The sequence below is a fragment of the Oncorhynchus kisutch genome, linkage group LG14 (genome assembly GCF_002021735.2).
Source record: "Oncorhynchus kisutch isolate 150728-3 linkage group LG14, Okis_V2, whole genome shotgun sequence".
Lineage (NCBI taxonomy): Eukaryota > Metazoa > Chordata > Actinopteri > Salmoniformes > Salmonidae > Oncorhynchus > Oncorhynchus kisutch.
The window spans coordinates 13250473-13268227 of NC_034187.2; the positions used below are offsets into that span (position 1 = coordinate 13250473).

Below are 17755 nucleotides of genomic sequence, written 5' to 3' on the forward strand. Positions count from 1 at the left end.
CTTCGAATTTCAGAAGAGGAGGGTACATTTGGACCATAGACTTGAAGCTCTTCGTTCTGGTTCCGATCTTCGTTCTATGTCTTCTCTTAACACATGGACCCAGAACTTAATCAAGTCAATCTGACCAATTACGCAAGACTTTAGTTCTGGGTTAACCAAGATTAAATAGTGAGTGAATATGAATGTACTGTATCACAAGAGAATAAAACACTGTCTTTTCTTCCTATTGGCTGGCTGTGTTGCCTGGTGGGCTCATAGAGTGGGTTTAAGGTATGGCTGGCTTGGCTCCTCCTGCTGCCTCACGCCCTCCTGCTGCTGACCCTAATGGCCATAACTCTGGTGTCCTCCAGCTACCCTCAGCCACGACGCCGACCCATACACATGTAAGACTCAGTATCCCAATTACTTGTCCTTTCTCCCTCTAAGACAGAAGAGTGAATCTCAAGTGTTTGCTCGTTCTTCCCGTCCTGTATCTTTCATCTTGTCCATGTCTCCTTCTCAAAATGTCAGAGGTAAGCAGGAGAGAGGGATTGAGGACAGGACTTGTCTTCTCTGCCATTTTGAAAAGGAGGTGAGGTGAGACGGTCGAAAGAGGTCATGGGGAACTAGTAAACAATTTTGAAATGAACCCAGATTGTCCATTCTGTTTATCCCCCTTGTCCCCAAAATCAACCCTTTTACTGTTGCAATTTGAGAATACGACACCATGGTAGTGAGATCAATCTTTCTAATGTAGTGAACACAATTGTTCCTAAATGGAAGTTATATCTATAGAAATGGTTCTATCGTTCCCAGTGACATCCATTGTTCCTATATGGAAGTGAGTTCTATCATTCCTGTTATTTTGTCTGCTTCCTGAGGCAGCTCTCCAGGCGATCCAGGAGACAAGAGGGAGGATTGGGAGGTTCTCTGGCCCTCCATCTTGCTCCGTGATTGGAGCATGCAGATGATGTCAGCCCCAGACTTTGGTGCGGCCAAGAGCAAGGCAGAGCTCCTGGGGGAGCAGTGGCTCCCAATGGTGGGCCAGTCGCAGATGGACGAGGACATGGCCAAGGGCTGGCTGGGTGACTGGGCTCTGCAGGGATCTAACAATGAGGAGAAGAGGAACATCGTGGTGGCAGATGATGCAGCGTTCAGGGAGAAAAGTAAGCTGCTAACCGCCATTTAGAGAAAGAAGTGGCTTAACTCCTATATGCAGAAACTGTTGGTTGTCAACTCCCAGTAGTAATATGACTGCTAAGCCTATACATAACGTACCCCGATTTAAATAAAGTATTTAACATTGTACACTGATGTTCTGTTATAATCTCCACCCGGCACAGCCAGAAGAGGACTGGCCAGCCCTCAGCCTGGTTCCTCTCTAGTTTTTTTCCTAGGTTTTGGTCTTTCTAGGGAGTTTTTCCTAGCCAACGTGCTTCTACACCTGCATTGCTTGCTGTTTGGGGGTTTTAGGCTAGGTTTCTGTACAGCACTTTGTGACATCAGCTGATGTAAGAAGGGCTTTATAAATAAATTAGATTGATTTATCAGATCTTTGTGTGATGTTTGATGAAGAATAAACTCTGGATATGGAGCATCAGTCGACACAGGATATACATGCATATGTTTATGTAAATATTTTTATCCAGTTGAATTCTTAATTGAAGTAATGAATACGTTGAGATACTTCCATGGCGATGGCGCCATCGTTGTACAGCTGTGGGTCTGCCATGGGACTGCTCATATGTTGTTAATGAGCCTAAAATAAAACAAATGATTGATCACTGTATTCATATGGTTATTGTTCCTCCATGGTTCCATTGTTTATGTTTGATCTTTTTGTCATATGTAAATTCACTTTTCTGTTTTATCTGATGAACTTATTAACTGATGGTTTCCTCAGTCTGGTGGAAGGTGTAATACAGTGGTGTGAAACTCATTCCATGAAGGGCCTAGTGTCTGCCGGTTTTTGGTTTTTCCTTTCAATTAAGACCTAGACAACCAGGTGAGGGAAGATTCTTTACGAATTAGTGACCTTTATTCATTAATCAACTACAAGGGAGGAGCAAAAACCTGCAGACACAAGGCACACTGGAATGAGTTTGGTGTAATATACAGCAGGGTTAATGTTAGTTGTAATTTACTTCTCGTAGGGACTGCAACCGGGATGCAACCTGAGGCGGGTTGCAGGTTGCTTGATCTGAAGGTCACTTCCGAATGAGCCGTCATCTGCGCAGGAACATTGACTTTAAAAGGTGCAATGTTGACAGGACTATACAACACGCCTCACATTGAATCCTGGCCTGCATTTTGTACATACGTGTGTGTGTGTGTGTGTGTGTGTGTGTGTGTGTGCGTCTGTGTGTGTGTGTGTGCATCTGTGTCTGTGTGCGTGGGTCTGTGTGCGTTTCAGAGTGTGTGTGTGTGTACGTGCATGCCTGTGCCTGTGTGTGTGTGTGTGCGTTTCCATGTGTGTGCGTGCTAAGAACTTGGACTGCAGATGGTGATCTATTCCCTAACACCCAAGTTATGATGTGTGTAAAATGGAATATTTTAATACACTTATGATGAGAAAATAAATGGGGGTCAAAGCTAAATACACCAGCCTGACCCCATTACTTCTGGTGAGTGGACCATTAATCTGGTGATGCGGCAGACCTGTGATTTACGAGTCTCTCTCTCTCTCTCTCTCTCTCTCTCTCTCTCTCTCTCTCTCTCTCTCTCTCTCTCTCTCTCTGTGTGTATGTGTAAATATATATAGAAAGTTTATTATCATGTTTTACATATGACAATATAGGCAGACTCGTGGCTATAATAATTAGAGAGTTGTCATTCAGCAACACGTGTATTTTTATTTGTGTGTGTGTTAGACTCTGAAGTCCTGTATTGGTTCCTTATTGTCCAGGGGAAGTGTGGTAGATGAATGACAGGGCAACATTTTAATTTCTGCCTCAATAGACATACCCAAACATAATTATTTTCCATGAGATGGCCATAAATAATAACTGGTTATGTTTCATAGTTTTACAAAGGTCTGGAACTCACCTTTCTGGTTAACATGGGAAGACATTGCTGAGGTGTACTCACTTTTGAGGACACTAGCTCAAGTACATAGTACAAATATTATATAAATATAGAAAATCTGAGGGGCTTGAAATGACTGAAATGCTTTCTAAATATAATGACAATTAAATTGTAAAAAACTTACTATAAGATTTGACATTTCTTATCACTGTAAAATAAATATGATCATGCTTAGTGACAGTATAATATTGGCACTATTTCATATAATTGCCAAGAGATCATTTTCTACTTAACGTCCACTGAGCGACGCAGAGACACCATTCAAATGTGTGCAGTCGTTACAACTTCAGTTTTAAGAACAAAGTGATTTCGTCCACCTGTGTCCAAGAGAAAGTGGTCTTAGTTCAATTCTTATTAAATCATTTCATATTTGTTCATGTTGAGAGCTCTAAATCCGGCTAAGAGTTTAACAGGAAATCATTCCTTTGTCAGGATAAGCCAGAAGTTAAGAAGTTACACAAATATGGGGTCTGAAACCTGACACTGCAAGTCAGCCCTGCTGGGAGAGTGGGAGTGGAGAGCAGAGAGATGGGGCAAGGTTTGCCAAGTCTAACTAATTTCTAGAACAATGACCACTCATAACCCGCCCACAAGGCCTGAAAAACTAGCCCCCCAGAAATGTTTTGCAGCAAAAGAGGAGTTGCCACATGAGCAGGAAGTAGGCAGCTAGCTAGTGCTGTTAGTTCCTTCCCGCTGGGCACAGGCGTCGTTTCAACGTCTAGTTTTGATTTAAATGTTTTTGAGATGTCAATTAACGTGAATTCAATGTCAAATCAACACAACATTAGATTTAGGTAAAACATTTGGTGAAAAAAATACGAAATTCCCTTAATCCAATCAGTTTTCCACGTTGATTCGAAGTCATCAGATTTAATAGTTAACCAGTTTTTGCCCAGTGGGCCGTTCTCCTCCTGCTTGCTCTCTCAACACACACACACACACACACACACACACACACACACACACACACACACACACACACACACACACACACACACACACACACACACACACACACACACACACACACACACACACACACACACACACACACAGACACCCCTCCGCTCCGGCCTTGTCCCTCCCTCCTTCCCCACCACTCACTCTCCCAGCAACAGCCTGCCTCACTGCCTGATAGTCAGCAGCAGCAGGTCACAGTGAAATTAATAGATAGAAAAAAAAGAAGAGAAATGCCATGGCAGCAGCGGGGCAATTTAAAAGTAGCCCGAAAACCTGCATCCCGCGACCAATATAACCGCAACATTGTTTTCCAAGTAGCCCAGTTTGCAGGAAAACCGTGGACATAGCAACCCTGGTTGGGACTTTCTTGCAATATAAAACACTGAACCCCAAGACATTCACAGAACGCTTTGTACACCAAAATGTCTGTTGGAACCGGTCCAGAAATGCTCAAAGTCCCCCAAATAGGGACTTAACATCTAAGAGTTAAAGATTAAGGCTTGCCTCTTCATCTGTCCTGTTTGGACATTCGTTCTGTAGTCATCTGCAACAATGTTCATTGGTTATTTCTTGTCTAGGGTCCAAGGGAAAGTGGCCATAGAATCAGAATCAGCTAGAGACCCAGAGACCTGGCCAGCTCTCTGCTCTGCTGTGATAGATAAGTAGACCCAGAATAGCAGAGACTATTATTTATCACCGGAGCCAGTGGTGCTACCTGGCAGACTCACCCAATCGGCAGACTCTAAATTGCTTTCTGCAAACCATTGATTCCCCACCATTGATACTGCTTCTCTATTCTACTATATGGTACCCTATACGGTACCCCCTAATTGCTGTAATCTGTTCCCTCTCCTGGCCATGCTACTGTATCACCAGCCCGGGAACTAAGTAAGAGTTGAGCATCTTATTGTGCATTTTGCATGGTCATGTATAGCCTGGGTCTTGGTACTGTATAGCCTGGATCTTGGTAATGTATAGCCTGGGTCATGGTACTGTATAGCCTGGATCATGGGACTGTATAGCCTGGGTCATGGGACTGTATCGCCTGGGTCTTGGTACTGTATCGCCTGGGTCTTGGTACTGTATAGCCTGGATCATGGGACTGTATAGCCTGGGTCTTGGTACTGTATAGCCTGGGTCATGGGACTGTATAGTCTGGGTCATGGGACTGTATAGCCTGGGTCATGGGACTGTATAGCCTGGGTCATGGGACTGTATAGCCTGGATCTTGGTAATGTATAGCCGGGAGCACTGGAAACGCGTTCTCTGGAGTGATGAATCACGTATCACCATCTAAAAGTCCAATGGACGAATCTGGGTTTGGCGGATGCCAGGAGAACGCTACCTGCCCCAATGCATAGTGCCAACAGTAAAGTTTGGTGGAGGAGGAATAATGGTCTGGGGCTGTTTTTCATGGTTCTGGCTAGGGCCCTTAGTTCCAGTGACAGGTCATTTTAATGCTACAGCATACAATGACATTCTAGAAGATTCTGTGTTTGGGGGAAGGCACTTTCCTGTTTCAGCATGACAATGCCCCGTGCACAAAGCGAGGTCCATGCAGAAATGGTTTGTCAAGATCGGTGAGAAACAACTTGACTGGCCTGCACAGAGCCTTGACCTCAACCCCATTGAACACCTTTGGAATTGGAACGCTGACAGCGAGCAAGGCCTAATCACCCAACATCAGTGCCCGAACTCACTAATGCTCTTGTGGCTGAATAGAAGCAAGTCCCTGCAGCAATATTCCAACATCTAGTGGAAATCCTTCCCAGAAGTGTGGAGGCTGTTATTGCAGCGAAGGGGGACCAACTCCATATTAATGCACATGATTTTGGAAAGAGATGTTTGACGAGCAGGTGTCCACATACTAGAGTATTCTGTTTCCTCCATTAAAATGATAAGCAAAGACATTGTGTGATTATCTCTCAGATTAACACAGCTATGGTCATTTGAATGGTGTTTGAGAGCTTGGTCTTTGGTGTTTTACGCTAAATATTATGCATGTTTCCTGCCAAAGAGAGAGCATACACACACACACACACACACACACACACACACACACACACACACAAAGACACATTGGGAAACTATAGGGGCTGTGGGCCCTCTTTATTATTCATTCTATATATAGTGCTGAGCTCAGGGAAACAGAGGATTCCAAATCACCTAATGTACAGTGCCCATATTAGGAACAGCCTCTGAGTCACAAGGAGTGAATATAGTCAGAGCCAGTATTCACAAAGTATCTGAGTGCTGAACTACAGTAGGAACAGTGCCCTCATCTTATTCAGTATTATTTATAAGGCAAAATTGATCCTGATCCAGCACTCCTACTCTGAGATGCTTGATACATACGGGCTCTGGCATTTGACACCTCTTTCTTGTAACTCTAAGGATGTCCTAATATGGACACCATTCATGCGGTCTGGTCTCGTACTTTAAAAGCCTCACAATAGCAGGGAAATTGGATCCCCTTCTGAGAGGCTTACACCTAATAAGCAGCTTTACCCATCCTCCATCCCTCCATTAAACACACACACTGCCCCTCTCCCCAGCACTTTTCCTCCCACTACCACCCACCCTTCCTCCCATCGTTCTGTTTCTCACTCGCTCCCTGTCTAAATTCTTGCTTCTCTTCCACCCCACCGTCCATCCCTCCCTTTCTTAGTTTCCCTCTAACCATCCTCACTCTGAAATTCTCTCACAGAGTATAGAAGTCCTCAAATGAATGCTGCTTCATTGACAGTGTCTATATATACATATATATAGTGGGGAGAACAATTATTTGATACACTGCCGATTTAGCAGGTTTTCCTACTTACAAAGCATGTAGAGGTCTGTCATTTTTATCATAGTTACACTTCAACTGTGAGAGACGGAATCTAAAACAAAAATCCAGAATTTTTTAAAAAGTAATTCATTTGCATTTTATTGCATGACATAAGTATTTGATACATCAGAAAAGCAGAACTTAATATTTGGTACAGAAACCTTTGTTTGCAATTACAGAGATCATACGTTTCCTGTAGTTCTTGACCAGGTTTGCACACACTGCAGCAGGGATTTTGGCCCACTCCTACATACAGACCTTCTCCAGATCCTTCAGGTTTCGGGGCTGTCGCTGGGCAATACGGACTTTCAGCGCCCTCCAAAGATTTTCTATTGGGTTCAGGTCTGGAGACTGGCTAGGCCACTCCAGTGCGTAGTGTGTTACTAATGGTTTTCTTTGAGACTGTGGTCCCAGCTCTCTTCAGGTCATTGACCATTGAACAGCCGTGTAGTTCTGGGCTGATCCCTCACCTTCCTCATGATCATTGATGCCCCACAAGGTGAGATCTTACATGGAGCCCCAGACCGAGGGTGATTGACCGGCATCTTGAACTTCTTCCATTTTCTAATAATTGCGGCAACAGTTGTTGCCTTCTCACCAAGCCGCTTGCCTATTGTCCTGTAGCCCATCCCAGCCTTGTGCAGGTCTACAATTTTAACCCTGATGTCCTTACACAGCTCTCTGGTCTTGGCCATTGTGGAGAGGTTGGAGTCTGTTTGATTGAGTGTGTGGACAGGTGCCTTTTATACAGGTAACGAGTTCAAACAGGTGCAGTTAATACAGGTAATGAGTGGATAACAGGAGAGCTTCTTAAAGAAAAACTAACAGGTCTGTGAGAGACAGAATTCTTACTGGTTGGTAGGTGATCAAATACTTAAGTCATGCAATAAAATGAAAAATGTATTACTTAAAAATCATATAATGTGATTTTCTGGATTTTTGTTTTAAATTCCGCCTCTCACAGTTAAAGTGTACGTATGATAAAAATTACAGACCACTACATGCTTTGTAAGTAGGAAAACCTTCAAAATCGTCAGTGTATCAAATACTTGTTCTCCCCACTGTATATATATATATATATTTTTATTTTTTATTTTTATTTTTTACTATATTTATGTTTTTCTTTATTTTTACTATGATGACACTTGTCATATTGACAGTGTCATCATAGTAAAAATAAAGAAAAACCCTTGAATGAGAAGGTGTGTCCAAACTTTTGACTAGTACTGTCTCTCTCTTTCTCTCTCTCTCTCTCTCTCTCTCTCTCTCTCTCTCTCTCTCTCTCTCTCTCTCTCTCTCTCTCTCTCTCTCTCTCTCTCTCTCTCTCTCTCTCTCTCTCTCTCTCTCTCTCTCTCTCTCTCTCTCTCTCTCTCTCTCTCTCTCTCTCTCTCTCTCTCTCTCTCTCTCTCTCTCTCTCTCTCTCTCTCTCTCTCTCTCTCTCTCTCTCTCTCTCTCTCTCTCTATATATATATATATATATATATATATATATATATATATATGTATATACACTGCTCAAAAAATAAAGGGAACTCTAAAATAACACATCCTAGATCTGAATGAATGAAATATTATTATAAAACATTTTTTAACATCTTTACATAGCTGAATGTGCTGACAACAAAGTCACACAAAAACTATCAATGGAACTCAAATGTATCAACCCATGGAGGTCTGGATTTGGAGTCACACTCAAAATTAAAGTGGAAAACCACACTACAGGCTGTTCCAACTTTGATGTAATGTCCTTAAAACAAGTAAAAATGAGGCTCAGTAGTGTGTGTGGCCTCCACCTGCCTGTATGACCTCCCTACAACGCCTGGGCATGCTCCTGATGAGGTGTCCAGACCTGGACTAAAGCATCCGCCAACTCCTGGACAGTCTGTGGTGCAACGTGGCGTTGGTGGATGGAGCGAGACATGATGTCCCAAATGTGCTCAATTGGATTCAGGTCTGGGGCATCAATGCCTTCCTCTTGCAGGAACTGCTGACACACTCCAGCCACATGAGGTCTAGCATTGTCTTGCATTAGGAGGAACCCAGGTCCAACCGCACCAGCATATAGTCTCACAAGGGGTCTGAGGATCTCATATTGGTACCTCATGGCAGTCAGGCTACCTCTAGCGAGCACATGGAGGGCTGTGCGGCCCCCCAAAGAAATGCCACCCCACACCATGACTGACCCACCGCCATACCGGTCATGCTGGAGGATGTTGCAGGCAGCAGAACGTTCTCCACGGCATCTCCAGACTCTGTTACGTCTGTCACGTGCTCAGTATGAACCTGCTTTCATCTATGAAGAGCACAGGGCGCCAGTGGAGAATTTGCCAATCTTGGTGTTCTCTGGCAAATGGGCTGTAAGCACAACCCCCACCTGTGGACGTCGGGCCCTCATACCACCCTCATGGAGTCTGTTTCTAACTGTTTGAGTAGACACATGCACATTTGTGGCCTGCTGGAAGTCATTTTGCAGGGCTCTGGCAGTGCTCCTCCTGCTCCTCCTTGCACAAAGGCGGAGGTAGCGGTCCTGCTGCTAGGTTGTTGCCCTCCTACGGCCTCCTCCACGTCTCCTGGTGTACTGGCCTGTCTCCTGGTAGCGCCTCCATGCTCTGGACACTACACTGACAGACACATCAAAACTTCTTGCCACAGCTCGCATTGATGTGCCATCCTGGATGAAATGCACTACCTGAGCCACTTGTGTGGGTTGTAGACTCCGTCTCATGCTACCACTAGAGTGAAAGACCGCCAGCATTCAAAAGTGACCAAAACATCAGCCAGGAAGCATAGGAACTGAGAAGTGGTCTGTGGTCACCACCTGCAGAATCACTCCTTTAATGGGGGTGTCTTGCTAATTGCCTATAATTTCCATCTGTTGTCTATTCCATTTGCACAACAGCATGTGAAATTTATTGTCAATCAGTGTTGCTTCCTAAGTGGACAGTTTGATTTCACAGAAGTGTGATTGACTTGGAGTTACATTGTGTTGTTTAAGTGTTCCCTTTATTTTTTTGAGCAGTATATATATATATATATATATATATATATATATATATATATATATATATATATAGAGAGAGAGAGAGAGAGAGAGAGAGTACTAGTCAAAAGTTTGGACACACCTTCTCATTCAAGGGTTTTTCTTTATTTTTACTATTTTCTACATTGTAGAATAACAGTGAAGACATCAAAACTATGAAATAACACATATGGAATCATGTAGTAACCAAATCAAAATATATGTTATATTTGAGATTCCTCAAAGTAGCCTTGACGACAGCTTTGCACACTCTTGGCATTCTCTCAACCAGCTTCACGAGGTAGTCTCCTGGAATGCGTTTTAATTAACTGGTGTGCCTTGTTAAAAGTTCATTTGTGGAATTTATTTCCTTCATAATGCGTTTGAGACAATCAGTTGTTTTGTGACAAGGTAGGGATTGTATACAGAAGATAGCCCTATTTGGTAAAAGACCAAGTCCATATTATAGCAAGAACAGCTCAAATATGCAAAGAGAAACGACAGTGCATCATTAATTTAAGACATGAAGTTCAGTCAATGCAGAAAATAACAAGAACTTTGAACGTTTCTTCAAGTGCAGTCGCAAAAACCATCAAGCGCTATGATGAAACTGGCTCTCACAAGGACCGCAACAGGAAAGGAAGCCCATGAGTTACCTCTGCTGCAGAGGATAAGTTCATTAGAGTTAACTGCACTTTAGATTGCAGCCCAAATAAATGTTTCACAGATTTCAAGTAACGGACACATCTCAACATCAACTGTTCAGAGGAGACTGCGTGAATCAGGCCTTCATGGTCGAATTGAATTAAAGAAACCACTACTAAAGGATACTAATAATAAGAAGAGACTTGCTTGGGCCAAGCAACATGTGCAATGGACATTAGACCGGTGGAAATCTGTCCTTTGGTCTGATGAGTCCACATGGTCGAATTGAATTAAAGAAACCACTACTAAAGGATACTAATAATAAGAAGAGACTTGCTTGGGCCAAGCAACATGTGCAATGGACATTAGACCGGTGGAAATCTGTCCTTTGGTCTGATGAGTCCACATTTAGGTTACAACCAGCTCAAACATGTTCCAACTGTCTTTGTGAGACACAGGGTAGGTGAACAGATGATCTCTGTATGTGTGGTTCCCACCGTGAAGCATGGAGGAGGAGGTGTGATAGTGTGGGGGTGCTTTGCTGTTGACACTGTCAGTAATTTATTTAGAATTCAAGGCACACTTAATCAGCATGGTTACCACAGCATTCTGCAGTGATATGCCATCCCATCTGGTTTGTGCTTAGTGGGACTATCATTTGTTTTTCAACAGGACAATGACCCAACACACCTCCAGGCTGTGTAAGGGCTATTAGACCAATTAGAGTGATGGAGTGCTGCATCAGATGACCTGGCCTCCACAATCACTAGACCTCAACCCAATTGCAATGGTTTGGGATGAGTTGGACCGCAGAGTGATGGAAAAGCAGCCAACAAGTATTCAGCGTATGTGGGAACTCCTTCAAGACTGTGGGAAAATAATTCCTCATGAAGCTGGTTGAGAGAATGCCAAGAGTGTGAAAAGATGTCATCAAGGAAAAGGATGGCTACTTTGAAGAATCTATAATATAAAATATATTTTGATTTGTTTAACACTTTTTTGGTTACTACTATAGTTTTGATGTCTTCAATATTATTCTACAATGTAGAAAATAGTAAAAATCAAGAAAAACCCTTGAATGAGTAGGTGTGTCCAAACTTTTGACTGGTACTGTATATATATTTAAAATAACAAAGAGAATTACAGCATTACACCATCACTTAAAAACATTCTTGTCTTGGAATTACAAAAAATCCCAGTTTGTCAAAAAGGACAAGGAGTTTACAGGAGACAGGAGACCTGGGTCCAAGTACTACTGGAAATCTTTAAAAAAAATGTTTATTGTTTGCTCTAGCCTGCCTGGAGTGCCAGATGGGTGTGGTTTGCAGTCTTGCTACTATTCCATTGGTTCCATTGTGCCAGGCAAGCTCAATCAAGTCCAGATAAAGTATTTGAAATAATTTCGAATAGTATTTTCACCCAGGTCTGGTTACAGGTGGACTATAAGCTCATGTCAGCTGAGTTGGGCTTTGTATCTGAGGTCACCTGTGTCTGTCTGTCTGTCTGTCTGTCTGTCTGTCTGTCTGTCTGTCTGTCTGCTAGTCCACCATATAGAAGTATAGAAACACACACAATAGAATAGAAAAACACATCAGTCTTTATCAGAATGAGCTCATCAGTTCATCTGGTAGGCTGGCTGGCAAGGCGCTGGGTCGTTTTCCTGAGCTGGAGCGGACTCAGTGAAACATGATGTTTCTTTCTGCCACCCCATTGGACGGAAACAGTCTTTTTTGGGGTCATCCTGTGCTCTGAGAAGTCTAGTTCAGTCTAGCTGAGCTCTGAGAAGTCTAGTCCAGTCTAGCTTTGCCCAGGGTCAGACACTTGCCACACTTTTCACACTACTAAGCCAAGCTAAGCCAAGCTGTACTGCGCTGGTAGTTGCTGGAAAGCACAGTGTGAAAGAAAAATACCCAAGCCATCACAGTATGGATCCGCTCGGCATTACAGTGTGAAAAGGATGTAACTGTCCATGGGCAAGGGTCATGTGTCTATGACCTCGGTCGGTGAGGGTTCGTCGGGGAGGCTAGTGGTGGCATTGGGCAAGGTCTGGTTGTGCCCGTGGTTGTGACCCACAGAGTTCCCTTGTTGCAGCTCTAATGCTATACCTGCCATGCTAGGGTCCTGTGGAGGGAACTCCTTCACCTGCCTCCTGTACTCCAGAAACGTACAGGCCTTCGTGGCTATGGCCACCACGTTCTTCCCTATGAAGATTGTGGAAACCCTACTATCCTGGAACAGCACCATGTTGACCCCACGGATCATGATTGTCACTATGTTTATGGTAACAAGACTAAGAACAGGGTACAGCATCATCTTCTGGGGCGAGACGTGCTCCCCCTGGACACTGATCTCAGACAGGGAGACACAGGGCAGGATAAGGAGGAGGATGTAGCAGTAGAAGAACATCAGTCCCTCGGCCCAGATGGGTAGGCCCGTCCGCTGGGGCTCCCACAGGTTGGCCTGGATGTCCAGAACATCCAGCAGGTCCAGGGCCACCCAGAACAGCCTCCCCCGCATGTCCTCCTTCTTCCGGAAGGTTCTCACATACTCCATGCTGTCCAGAGCAACAAGGACCAGGTACAGCCCCGGGACGCACACAGAGAGGAGTAAGGTTAGAGCCTTGCGGGCCACCGTCTCCAGGCTCTTCCTGTCCGCCTTGTAGTTCTAGAAGATATAAGACATTCTTTGTTGTTAATTGTCAGAGAGATATTGAAATGTGTCTTTTTCTGGATTTCTGTGAATATCCAGCCCTGTCAAATCCCGACTTGAAACTATGAGATCAGGTTGCAGCATCCCCTCCCCGCCACCCAGCCAATACACACATACACACCCCTCGGTTAGCCACAGTGCAGCGTCCCTGGAGCAGTTTAGGGGTGGAGTATCCTGCTCAAGGGCACAACGAAAGGAGATGGTATCTGGAATACTGATGCCAGCAACACTCCGGTTGCCGGCTGTAATGGGAATATTTAAAATGAATAACGTTCATATTCAGAGTGTTTATATTTCTGTGTTTTTCCGTTCTGTACTACACATGATTCTGTGTTTTTCCGTTCTGTACTACACATATTTCTGTGTTTTTCCGTTCTGTACTACACATGATTCTGTGTTTTCCCGTTCTGTACTACACATGATTCTGTGTTTTTCCGTTCTGTACTACACATGATTCTGTGTTTTTCCGTTCTGTACTACACATGATTCTGTGTTTTTCCGTTCTGTACTACACATGATTCTGTGTTTTTCCGTTCTGTACTACACATGATTCTGTGTTTTTCCGTTCTGTACTACACATGATTCTGTGTTTTTCCGTTCTGTACTACACATGATTCTGTGTTTTCCCGTTCTGTACTACACATGATTCTGTGTTTTTCCGTTCTGTACTACACATCATTCTGTGTTTTCCCGTTCTGTACTACACATGATTCTGTGTTTTCCCGTTCTGTACTACACATGATTCTGTGTTTTCCCGTTCTGTACTACACATGATTCTGTGTTTTTTCGTTCTGTACTACACATGATTCTGTGTTTTTCCGTTCTGTACTACACATGATTCTGTGTTTTTCCGTTCTGTACTACACATGATTCTGTGTTTTCCCGTTCTGTACTACACATGATTCTGTGTTTTCCCGTTCTGTACTACACATGATTCTGTGTTTTTCCGTTCTGTACTACACATGATTCTGTGTTTTTCCGTTCTGTACTACAAATGATTCTGTGTTTTCCCGTTCTGTACTACACATGATTCTGTGTTTTTCCGTTCTGTACTACACATGATTCTGTGTTTTCCCGTTCTGTACTACACATTATTCTGTGTTTTCCCGTTCTGTACTACACATGATTCTGTGTTTTCCCGTTCTGTACTACACATGATTCTGTGTTTTCCCGTTCTGTACTACACATGATTCTGTGTTTTTCCATTCTGTACTACACATGATTCTGTGTTTTCCCGTTCTGTACTACACATGATTCTGTGTTTTCCCGTTCTGTACTACACATGATTCCAAGTGTTCTGTTTGTAACACTCGGATTGATGGTCACTAGACTAGATGTTATGGATTAAACTCATATCTGTTGATAGTGATTGACTGGAGGTACAAGGACTGAGGACACTGATTATCATTGTATTATGTGAAACACTGTGATTCTGTAGCAGCTGACAATCACTGCCTTTTGTTCGGACTTCCTTGAAGCCTCTCTGGCTGGTGTTTACAGTACACTTGGTGCTGTCTGATTAGAATATTAAGAGGCCAGTTAGAGACGTTCTATGCATCTGTTCTGGAGGTGTATCCCTGCATTATTGTAATTAAACCGTATTGATTTTGAATGACTTTATCAATGATTGCTCTCCTTTTTGTTCAGCTGGAAATTCTTATTACAGCGGCTCATTCGAACCCGTGACAGTCTGGTTTCTGGTCCACCTGTCTGCCTACCTGGAAGACGAAGTAGAGTTTGATCTCCAGGACGAAGATGTAGAGGAACCAGAGGATCATGGCATAGCCACGCTTGGCAGTTTTCACCTCGGCCCCGACCCAAACCGCCACATAGCGCAGCACGATGAGGAAACAGATGTCTCCCACCAGCACGATTATGCACACCCCGATCTACAAATACACATCGTACTTTATTTACCTAACATTAAAATCACAACACAGTTTTTACAGTAAAACAATATATTGAAATAAATGAAAAGCAAACAATTGAAAGGCAATGAAAGAGATGCAAAAAAACTAAGGTTCACTGATTAAAGGCCAAGTTGAAAACATTTTGTAATTCAAAGCTACAGTCTACGATTGGTACATCTATTTTTGGACTTTTAAATGAATGATAAATAGTTTTATTCTTTTTTGAATCACAGTATATAGCTTTAAAAAAAAAAGGCCTCTTACCTTCCTGGGCCCTTGGTTCTGCTCTACTAGGTAGGCATCCATAAAGGCCATGCTGGTCATGACCACCATTGTGGTCAGGCACACATGGCGCTTGTCTGGCTGCGGCAACACCATGGTGGGTAATGGGGGTTATAGTTCTACTGAACTTCCTGTTGTAGTCCTCCGAAACAAAAGTTGTAGTCCTACTTTACAGTTTGTTCAGGAAGTTATTTTAGGGGCAAAAGTCAAGTATACCATACCAATCCCTACTAGATTAACAGATACATTTGGATTTGTTTATATTATTGAGAAGAATGCACTCCCACTTCTTAGAATAATGCAACGTGTCCTCCATTGATTGGTTTGGAAAAGACAACACTTCTAGGACCGAGAGGGTAATGGGACCAATTCAGGTTGGGAGAATTGCAATGATATATTATGGTCTGTTTAAGCCATAAAGACTGGTGCATTTCCTCTCTCAGCGCAGTTCCATTGAGTCTGCTGTTCTACTGCTGACATCACGGTCTCACAACACAACTCCATAACCTGGGAATCCCCTCAGTAATAGAGTGAACATAGCAGCTGGGCTTTATTGCTCCATAGGAAAATGACAAAACCACATATCTTCAGTTGTAGACTTTGTAGTGGCCGAGTCCTCACGGAAGCAACATGGACTGGCAGAGGACAACAGCAGCAGGACATTTCCTGAGGCAAATGCGTGCGTTTGCTTCAATTGTCCAAAGGTATCACTGTGCCTTCACTGTGGGGCTTCTAAAGAGAATCTACTGAGGAGGAGAGAATGGAGTCCCACGCGCTTCTGATCAGACAGACCTCAGAGAGAGTTGTTCCTGTGATGAGTTCTGTACAAATCCACAGTAACTGTTTCTCCTCTTTCAGTCCATAGAGTCTAGGGAAGAGAGAAGAGAATAAGGGGTTAGTTTAGCCCAATCTGTGCTGTCTAAACTCCTGTGATTACACACTGTTACAGCAGGGGGCAGTAGTATGACTTGGATTCGTGTCATAAAGGGAACCACATACAGAAGACAAGGGATACACACATAAGTGTGTATAACACACGCACACACACACACACACCAACATATATATATACTGTGAAATTTACATTTAGCTGAATTGCAAATATACTCCTGTGTTAATCCGGCTTAGTGGGCTGGCATTGGAAAAACTACAATAAAGGGAAAGGAGAGTAGACTCAATAAACATGCCTATACAACCCCATACCTCCAAAGCTGCCAAACACTTCCATGTTCATTACCTTAAACCATCTCAATATACAGTTACTGTCTCCTCTAGATTCAGACTGTAAAAATAACACTCCCTATTTCCACCATGTAATGTTCTTCAGGTATTCAATATTTCATGCCAGTGGATTTCTTTGACCTTTGCATGATACTGTAAGTGGCTGCATGCTGCTGTGACTGTAAAGTGAGGCATCTAGGGCTAATTCAGTCACTCTTGGGGGTTGCAAAATCAAGAATTTCCTGCTTATTAAGCGAGGGCTTGCACATTTTACACTATATACATTTGTGTGACTGTCCTTGTCTATCAGTATACCGGTGTTTTGTTACTTGTCATGTTGTGTTTTTTTGTGGACCCCAGGACAAGTATCTACTATCTGCAAAAGTTAATGGGATCCAACTAAACAAATAACAAACAAATAAACTATTTCTGCATAAAACAGTCAAATCCTTGCAATGGTATCACATAAAACAGTCAAATCCTTGCAATGGTATCACATAAAACAGTCAAATCCTTGCAATGGTATCACATAAAACAGTCAAATCCTTGCAATGGTATCACATAAAACAGTCAAATCCTTGCAATGGTATCACATAAAACAGTCAAATCCTTGCAATGGTATCACATAAAACAGTCAAATCCTTGCAATGGTATCACATAAAACAGTCAAATCCTTGCAATGGTATCACATAAAACAGTCAAATCCTTGCAATGGTATCACATAAAACAGTCAAATCCTTGCAATGTTATTACATAAAACAGTCAAATCCTTGCAATGGTATCACATAAAACAGTCAAATCCTTGCAATGGTATCACATAAAACAGTCAAATCCTTGCAATGGTATCACATAAAACAGTCAAATCCTTGCAATGGTATCACATAAAACAGTCAAATCCTTGCAATGTTATCACATAAAACAGTCAAATCCTTGCAATGGTATCACATAAAACAGTCAAATCCTTGCAATGGTATCACATAAAACAGTCAAATCCTTGCAATGGTATCACATAAAACAGTCAAATCCTTGCAATGGTATCACATAAAACAGTCAAATCCTTGCAATGGTATCACATAAAACAGTCAAATCCTTGCAATGTTATCACATAAAACAGTC

General features: G+C 42.8%; 2 protein-coding genes across 2 annotated transcripts; one reads left to right on the top strand and one right to left on the bottom strand.

The window, feature by feature from the left end:
• Positions 1-324: 324 nt before the first annotated feature.
• On the top strand, positions 325-1168 carry pth2 (parathyroid hormone 2). The gene is made up of 2 exons (XM_031787601.1): positions 325-383; positions 865-1168. The coding sequence occupies exons 1-2, from the start codon at positions 325-327 to the stop codon at positions 1166-1168; spliced, it is 363 nt and encodes a 120-aa protein (XP_031643461.1).
• Positions 1169-11608: 10440 nt separating this feature from the next.
• On the bottom strand, positions 11609-16276 carry tmem121aa (transmembrane protein 121Aa). The gene is made up of 3 exons (XM_020499905.2): positions 15401-16276; positions 14945-15115; positions 11609-13181 (listed from the first exon to the last, which is right to left on the bottom strand). The coding sequence occupies exons 1-3, from the start codon at positions 15512-15514 to the stop codon at positions 12498-12500; spliced, it is 969 nt and encodes a 322-aa protein (XP_020355494.1). The 5' UTR covers positions 15515-16276; the 3' UTR covers positions 11609-12497.
• Between the last annotated feature and the right edge of the window lie 1479 nt (positions 16277-17755).